At 30.0% G+C, this 9,619-nt stretch overlaps 2 protein-coding genes across 3 annotated transcripts; both read left to right on the top strand.

The window, feature by feature from the left end:
• On the top strand, positions 2,501-4,015 carry LOC107628600. 2 transcript variants are annotated; one of them, XM_016331228.2, is made up of 2 exons: positions 2,501-2,517; positions 2,991-4,015. In XM_016331228.2, the coding sequence occupies exon 2, from the start codon at positions 3,224-3,226 to the stop codon at positions 4,013-4,015; it is 792 nt and encodes a 263-aa protein (XP_016186714.1). In that variant the 5' UTR covers positions 2,501-2,517; positions 2,991-3,223. The 2 variants fall into 2 exon arrangements, with proteins under 2 accessions (XP_016186714.1, XP_020972345.1); XM_021116686.1 differs by having other exon boundaries at positions 2,505-2,517; positions 2,987-4,015.
• On the top strand, positions 5,009-6,750 carry LOC107626354 (probable aspartyl protease At4g16563). The gene has a single exon (XM_016329223.2). It carries the CDS (start codon positions 5,054-5,056, stop codon positions 6,515-6,517), a length of 1,464 nt encoding a protein of 487 aa, XP_016184709.1. The 5' UTR covers positions 5,009-5,053; the 3' UTR covers positions 6,518-6,750.

Genomic DNA, 9,619 nt, shown 5'->3' with positions numbered 1-9,619 from the left:
GTTGTGCAATAATTTTTTATTTTTTATATCCATGTATATTTTTCAATCCCATTTATAAGCATGATTAACAATTTTTTTTAAATAGTGATGTTTTTAATTTTTTTTATTTCACGAATCTTTATATGTTAGCAAGAAAAGCAAAATCACGTATTGTGATTCTTTTTCTTTTATCACGCTTTAATCTTAATTAATTAATCTTGTGTCCACACCATATAATTTAACTTTTAATCACTCTAATCTATTGATGAATTACAGTTCTCTTAATAATTGCATTACTAATCTGAAATATAAAAAGAAAAAAGAAAAAAAAGGTGATACATATATTCAGGAAAGAAAATAAACTTAAAAGTCGAAAAAAAAAATTATATTAAAAATTTAAAAATAACATATCCAAGAAGAATAGTCGTAATATATAAATTGAGGTAACAATTTAAATTTTCTAAAACTAATTTAATCAAATACTAATATTAGAACTAAATTATTTAAATAATATTTAATTTATTCTAGTCATTAGACACGGATAGATTAGACTATTAGAGTCATTCTCGTAACGACAACCAACTGAAACAACATCATAAGTTCGAACATTTAGAATTCGTGCAAATTCAGACCATCCCCTTGTTAAATAAGCTTCATCATCCGCTATCCATGTAATGCGGCAATGTATAAAATTGTCATACCCAAAAACTAAACTGACCTTTATTCCCTTCAAGTAATTGAATAGCCGCTAAATTTCTCATAGTAAGTGAGGGGAATTGCTACCCAATAACGTGACTTTTCAAGGGGAATGTAGAATTATGAGGGTAGGTGAAGGAGTTAAATCACTGAATGGTTAGGTTAGAGAGTATTTGCTTTGTTTGTGATTGGGCTTAGGTGGGTTAGCAAGTTTTTGGGATAAATAGAATCTAGTTAGAATGTGTTCCTTATAAGAAAAAAAAAAAAGAGTGTTTGATTTTTTTGTGATTAGGTTTAGGCGGGTTAGTGAGTTTTTGGGATAAATAGTTTTCACTTGGACTGTGACCCGTATACAAAAAAAAATCAACAAAAAGTGTTGTATAGATATATTTCTTGCAATATTTGTTTCTATTACAAATTTTTTTTCATAGGCTATTATTACTTTTAAAATATCTATTTAATACATCATATGTTAATATTAATAGTATTTTTTTAAAAGATATTTTTAAAAATAATTATAACATGATTATAAATATAATATAAATAAATATGTCAAATAAAATGTTAAATCAATATGCTTTACCAATGCCCTTGTTGAATTTTGCAAATTGGATAGTAAGTATGTATTCAGTTGCTTGGTGCATCACATAGATAATCGAGTAATTGAGTTGCAAATTGATCCTACAGTGTGCATCTAATTTTTTCCTCATTTTTAAAATAAAAGCGAAAATTAAGAGAAATAAGTAATAATATATAATAATAAAAAAATATTTTGCATATGAATAGATCATTGTTACAAAATAAATTATAATTGTGAAATTTTAAATCTTCACATACTGCAAATTATGGAGATTAACCACAATGTAATGACCACTTTTTCCTGCTTTTGACAATGATATATATAAGTTTTTCTTTTTCGGTCAAAAGTCTAATAACATCTAATTAAAAAAAAAAAAACGAATTAAAAGCATGAAATTAAAGACAAATAAACGAACAACACAATAATAATAATAATACAAATTAACTACGTACCAAATAAGTTAGCTTTTTCATTTGTTTGTCTCAATATATCAGCATGATCGAGAAAATTGAAATGATTGTCAGGAATGTTACGATCATCGATCTTATTTACTATACGTGACTCCTTCTTAAAAATTATTCTACACACATGTGTAGTCGAAAAATAAATTCCACTTGATTCCTCAATCAGAAAATTTGAGAAGACATAAATCTTCCCCTCAATCAGATCATGCTCAAACATTTTTGCCAAATAATTTTTGATTGAACAATGGATTTTACCACACTGTAAAACAAATTAAAAATGAAGACTATTAGCACTTATAACTCTATTAAATCGCATTGTCGTTGATTTGTCCAAGGGTTTACTTATCAAATAAATTTAAAGTATAAACAAAAAAAATCTATAAACTGGACCTAGCATCACTTGAAGAAATCATGGAAGATAATCAACCTACCTTATCATCCATAAAAACCATTTATATATAAGATGTCTTACTCTTGTCGAATTTGGATGGGACTTTCCATAACCTTATAATCCTTGCCTTTATTTTCTAAACATTTTCATTACATAATCTACTATAGGTAATACTGTTGATAGAATCATAGCTTGTAGCCATTAAGTATGAAAAATAATAAAGAGAAAAAGAACTATGAATGAGGTACAAATTTCTTAGATGATAAATAATTTTAACAATTGACTATTACGACTTATATATATATACACACACTAATTGCACACTGTACGAATTTTTAATGGAGATACTTGCTATAATTAAAAAATATATATATAAATAGAGACACCTGCTAAGTATATATATATATGTTATCCATATTAATTATATGCCAAAATTTTTAGGAAAAAGATAAAAGAGGAAATATATAAATATGTATAATATTATTGTTATATATGAAGCAGGTTTAAATTGTTATAATTATAAAGATTTACTATAATTATATCAAATTTAATTATGACTGTAAATAAATAAAATAGATAACAATCAATCTATTTGTTTCTTTTTATATTCAAAATTGACTGTAAATATAAAAAATAAAATCACTAATGATTAAAAATTTGAGTGAAAAATAAAATTTCATAATAAAAATTTAATTTATTAACTAATTAATCTTATGTCCATTATAATATAATTATAATAAAAATATTTTTATAAAATAATTTAGAATAGAAAAAAGTGCATTCATTTTAGAGGAAAAACGAAGTCACCAGAGATCGACATCTCACTTTTATTAGTCGGAAAATAACCAAATTTTAGTATATTAAGTAAATAAGTAGATAGATATATTCCAATCCAATTATTCCATCTTCCAATCTTTTCTCTTCCGCACTTAATCTAAAACCGCTTTCTTTCTATTCAATTTTAATTGGGCTTCGTCGTTTTATTCTTCGAACCCTAACACTAGAACTATTATTCGTATCTTTTTTATTCCAATCGAAATTGCAATTGGGGTTAATTGATTTTCGGGGGAGCTGAATTACCGAGCGGGGAAACCACGATCGGAATTTTGAACGATGTCTGCTGCCGTGTGCGGAAGCAAGAGATCTTTCTTCGAAGAACTTGCCCCTTCGCCGCCACACTCCAAGAAGCTACGTTACTCATCATCATCGATTCGATTCACTCCTCCTTCTCTCATTGATCGCCTTCGAACTTTTTTCCCTCACATGGATGAGCTGGTTCTAGAGAGAGTACTTCAGGAATGTGGCAATGGCAATGATCTAGATGCTGCCATCAAGAGGCTGAACGAGCTTTGCTTGGGGACTACTGATGGAAATACTGGAACTGTTGAAGAACCACAAGTTGAAGTTAATGCGGACACAGATAAATTGGAAGAAGATGATGGACGTTCTGCATCTGATAACTTGCCGCCAGTGGACAACCTTCCTAAAGATGGTGCAGAATGGGTTGACTTTTTCGTAAGAGGAATGATGGTTGCTACTAGTGTTGATGATGCTAGAGCTCGAGCTGCTACAATGTTAGAAGCCCTGGAGAAATCAATAAGTGCCCGTGTAAGTGCTGAAGCAACAAATGTTCAGGAGGAGAATTTGGTGCTAAAGGAGCAAATTCAGGTGCTGACTAAGGAAAGGAATTCTTTCAAAAATGCATTTAGAATCCAACATGAGCGATTCTCTGATTATGAGGAAAAGAACCAAGAGTTGCAGCAGTTGAAGCAGTTAGTATCTCAATATCAGGAACAGATCAGAACTTTTGAAGTGAACAACTATGCTTTGGCAATGCATTTGAACCAAGCTCAACAGAGCAACCCCAACTCCTTTCCACGGCATTTCCCTCCTGATGTCTTCTAATTGCAAAGCCAGCAAAGTAGCTGAATTTTTTCCTTGGGTCTAAGGTTCTGTTATTATTAGCTGAATATATTTCTTTACACAAGTGTTGATAATAATATGAATTTAATTTTGATGCCATGTTAGTATAAAGTAATTTTATATATGTATTCAATATTTTATACCGTGAATATATCAAAATTAAATTCAATAATAATGGCCAGCATTTTATTTTGATAAAACTTAGATGTTTACCTCCAATCTATCAATTGATACATTAAGGCAAATTGCAAATGATAATCTGTTACTAATAATCTTTTTTCATAAAAAAGAATGCAAGCCTTTTGGACAAATAATTACTGATGCCAAATCAACCACCAAAGATACATCCAAACTACTTTCACATTTAGGCAAAAAGAAAAGCAACTGCCACATGTGAATATTTTATTTGATGCTTATATACCAATTGAGAGGAGAACATCAACTTTAGTCTTTAGCCATGCACAAGATAATTATATACTCACCAATAAATGGTATATATTAGTTTATGCATAAACTTATATTTATTTTTAATTCTATGGTTATGAACGTTAGTCAAATTAAACAAAGTTGAGTAGGTATATATACACACTGCTATATATGTCACCCTTAATTAGCAATTTAGCATTGATTCCTCAAACTACCGTTTAATGTGTGACACGCTTTGTAAAATTCTCTCCTTCTTCATGTGAATTATTATATATATATTACGGCTTAAGTGGACCATGATTCTCTTCTCAATCCTAGCTACCCTTTTCTTAAGAATATAAGTATAATATTTAGACATATGGTAAAAGCTAATAAGATTATTAGTGTTAAGTAAATGTAAGAAAGCTAATTAATAAAATCTAACTTTATTATAGACATATGCTTAAAGTATTGAATAATTGATATAGTTATGGAAGAATCTTCTTATTTTTACAACTTTTTTCGCTACACAACCTTCTTTTTTAATTTATAAATAAACAACCCTAGAAAACCCAAACTTTGTCATTGCCAATTTTTCCTTACACATTGTCCAAAATGGCTTTTTCTCCATACAAAATTCTCTCTCTCATTTCTATCATCTTCACCATCTTCACTTCAATGGTATCATCATTGATAACCACACCAAACAATAACAACACCAGTACTATTACCATTCCCCTATCTCCATTATTATTCACAGACAACAAGCACAATAATAAGAACCACCCTAATTCTTCATTAGATCAATACCAATCCCTCAAACTCCATGCTTATGCTTCCATAACAAGAGCCCACCACCTCAAACACCATAAAGCCAAAAAAGGCTCATATCCCTCCATCATCAAAACCCAAGTTCAGCCTAAAAGCTATGGAGGGTACTCCATAGACCTTAAATTTGGAACACCACCACAAACATTCTCTTTTGTTTTGGACACAGGAAGCAGCCTTGTATGGCTACCATGTTCATCTCATTACCTATGTTCCAAATGTAACATAGACACTAACAAGATTTCAACATTCATTCCCAAGAAATCCTCCACTTCCAAGCTCATAGGATGCAAAAGCCCTAAATGTTCATGGATTTTCGGGCCCAACGTAGAATGTCAAAATTGCCAAGAAAGTAAACAAAATAATTGCTCGCAGATTTGTCCAGCCTATACAGTTCAGTATGGACTGGGCATAACTGCGGGCTTTCTCCACTTGGAGAATTTAAATCTCCCCAAAAAAATTGTACCTAATTTTCTTGTAGGATGTTCCGTTCTTTCCATGTACCAACCTGCAGGTATAGTCGGATTAGGACGTGGACCAGAGTCATTGCCACGTCAGATGAACCTCAAGAAATTTTCTTATTGTTTACTCCCTCACCGCTTCGACGACTCCCGAGAGGGGTCCGACCTCGTCTTGCATGGCGGTAGAACGGCCGGAAAAACCGCCGGCGTTAGTTACACGCCGTTCGAAAAAAATCCGGCAGGGGAAAACACCGCATTTGCGACCTACTATTACATTCCAATCCGGAAGGTAATTGTTGGTGTGAAACATGTTAAGATTCCGGCGAATCTTCTAGAACCGGATTCCGCCGGAAACGGCGGATCCATAGTGGATTCTGGAACCACGTTCACGTTCATGGACAAGCCAATTTTCGATGCGGTGGCGCGTGAGTTCGAGAACCAAGTGAATCTCACGAGGAATAGGGTGGTTGAGAAGCGTTCAGGGCTGAGTCCATGTTTCATTGTCGCTGCCGACAACAAAACGACGTCGTTTCCGGCTCTAACATTGCAATTCAGAGGCGGCGCCAAGATGATTCTCCCGCCAGAAAATTATTTTTCTTTTGTTGGAGCAAAGTCTGACGTGGCGTGTTTTACAATTGTTTCCGATGAAGGATTTGCGGCGACAGCGTCGGCGGCGCGTGGACCTGCGGTGATTTTGGGGAACTATCAGCAACAGAATTTCTACGTGGAATATGATTTGGAGAATGAGAAGTTTGGATTTCGGCGTCAAAATTGTAAACGCAGTGGTTAGTGATAGGAGAATTATATATTAGCGCCACCGTGTAATGTTAGAATGTGCGGCGGAGACAATGGCCGTGGGTGGCGGTTGTAGTTTTAACTATGAAGTGCATGGCTGTAGTAACATATATGCTACTCTTTTTAATTATTTGTCTATTTTTTATCAAAGCTTAATGATTTTATCATCTTAAGGTTATTAATAAGAAATATATATATATAATAGACTGCAATTTGGATAATATAATCTATCATTAGCATTCTTTTGTTTAAATAATGGGTGGAAACTCAACTGCATTGAAGTTTATAAGTTGATAGCTGATAATTATTAAATAAAAATTTAGTTAAATTAATTAAATTATTTAATAAAAATTTAGTTAAATTAATCAAATTATTTAATCGTTTTCTTTATTAATTTAATGTGAAGTTAACTTTTTTTGAGTTTTTACCTAAAATATTTTCACATTTAAAAATGTTATTCATACACCAAAATCAGCTACTAATATATTTATATATAAATATATATATGATTTAATTTATTTTTAATGTGTATTTATATTTCAACATATATTTTATACTGATAGCTAATTTTAGTGGCTGATTTTGATATAGACTTAGCTCAGTTTGGATAAACAGTTTAATTAAGTTATTTTTGAAAAAATAGCTTAAACAATAAATAATTATATTAAAAGTAGTTTATAAATAAGTTATTTTGTGTTTGGATTTTTAGTTCTAAAAGTGTTTATTTTATAGAAATGTGATAAAAAGTAGTAATATTACGAGAGAAGTCATGTTTTTTTAACTTCTCTATAAACTCCTAAATAACTTTTTAAAAAGTTATGTTTTTGTTTTAAAAATTATACCAGACATTAATACTATTACTTTTTATAAGTCAAAAGCTCAAAAAATTACTTTTAAAACTTTTCAAACATCCCTAATATAGTCTTTTCACCTTTTATGTAAGATAAAAAAAAAAAAGAAAAAAGGCGATGCATTATTTTTTGAATCTTGTCAAAAGATAATGAGTGCCCATAATTCATATAATTTGAAATAGTGATCAAGGGTGTTAATCTTAATAATGATTTTTTTTTTGGGAGAAGGGGGGTATGTGAATTTTTTTTTGAGTCTTGTTATTTTCATGTCATCATAATTCCGTCCATTTTTCAAAGAATGTAATCTTCATGACATATAAAAGAATTCTCCTGATATATAACACACACAAAAGGAGTGGCACACATCATAAGGTGATTATAGTGACCTATATATCCATGCAAAAAAGTGAAAAAGCTACAAATTGTTAATTGTTTCAGCTATTGACTTTTGAAATTTGATCCTTGGAGTGCTTTATTTGTTTTCTTCCCACAGAAGCAATTATATATGCATACAATTGTCATTATATATATTCCTTAGCCTCTCACTTCGTTCTTCCTTGCTTAAGAGATTTATGTTTTAAAAAATGATATGCTCTCCAAAAAGGGTCATTTTTTTTTCTTTTCATGTTCTTTCGGAAAGTTTTCTTTCAATATGGGGACTACTTAATAAAGGGTTTTTGTTATCTTTGATTTATTCTTTGCTCCCTTCTTATAAACTATTTTCCATCTTCTTTTTGTCCTCTCTTACACAAGAATGGCACTACTTATTTGTTGCATGCATGGATGTATATATAAATTAAAAAAGGTTATATATATTTTTAATACATTTATAATATCTTTATAAAAATATTTTACTATCTGTAATAGAACTTTTGTTAGCAAAAGTTATAACTCTATTATTATGAGTAAAAATTTTGTTATTGTAATAGTAATTGTTCCTAATAATATATATACTCCAAAGACAATTGTGAGAAAAAGTATGAATGTAAAACCTAAAATTAAAGTGAGTCGTGGGTGGCTTTCAATTGAATTGCGTACCTCTACTCCACTATATAAAAAGATAGAGTAGTTAGTGTACGTAGCAGCCAATAGGGTTCGTTCATTTACTAAATAAACCATTTCTTTTATTTAGTATATAGTAAAAATTTAGATAGAGTCAAATTCACGTAAAATTGATAGTTGAGAGACGTTAAATAATTTGACTGATTTGACTAAAATTTCATCTAACGACTCTCAATTATCAATTTCACGTAAAGTTAACTACATCTGAGTTTTCACCTTATTATATTAATGCATCATATGGGATTTTAGATTGTTGAATTGCTTAAAGCATAAGTTATTGAACAGTTTGATGGTCTCCTTTTTCTTATGCATAGCTCAATATAATTAGGCATTCTATTAGTAGCCTAATTAATTAGTATAATCTCATACGGTTTTATTTCATGGTCTTCTCATATACGTGAACCCTAATAATGTTAATTCAAATACCATGCATGCAACTAGACAGTCTAATATGGTCAACCGATATGAATGATAAATTTATAACATAAAAGAGTAAATATTTAAATTAGATCTTAAAAAATTTTAAATTATATATTTTAGTTTTTAATACATTTTTATTATTTTAAAATAATTTTGAGAATTACTCGTATCAAATGAAATAATTCTTTTATCGTTATTGAAGGAGATTAATTTATCTTTATTCGTAATATAATGATTTATATTCATTTAAACTCGTGTACTACTAAACAAGGAAAGTATATCATTTTTATTTTCATATAATTTATATCCACCACTTTGCACATATATATATATTTTTTTGTTTTTCACACCGTATTTTCTATTCCAATAAATTAAGAACAAATTTATCGTGAATCTAAATTCCATTTAAAGATTTATTGTTGGCCAACGATTACTGCGTGCAATAGACAAATTTAAATAATTTCTCACACTTACTTAAACAAACTAATAAACTAATTACTATATTAACCCAAATTAATTTCTACTTTGCACATACATGCCTTTCCTATTAATTAGCTGCTATAATAATATGCTATGATTGTTACAGCAACAATAAGGCCCCGTTGGAAGGTAAGAATCATCAAGAGTGAATGATGATGGAGTAGTTTCTAATTCTTTCTTTGTCCAACAAAAAGGGGCAGAACGTTTACAATTTTGTCAACTTAACTACTAAATATCTTAACCGTTAATTATAGGGACAATATATAAAAGGTTTAATTAATTTT

The sequence above is a fragment of the Arachis ipaensis genome, chromosome B02 (assembly GCF_000816755.2).
Source record: "Arachis ipaensis cultivar K30076 chromosome B02, Araip1.1, whole genome shotgun sequence".
NCBI lineage: Eukaryota > Viridiplantae > Streptophyta > Magnoliopsida > Fabales > Fabaceae > Arachis > Arachis ipaensis.
This window is presented reverse-complemented; position numbering and strand designations above follow the sequence as displayed.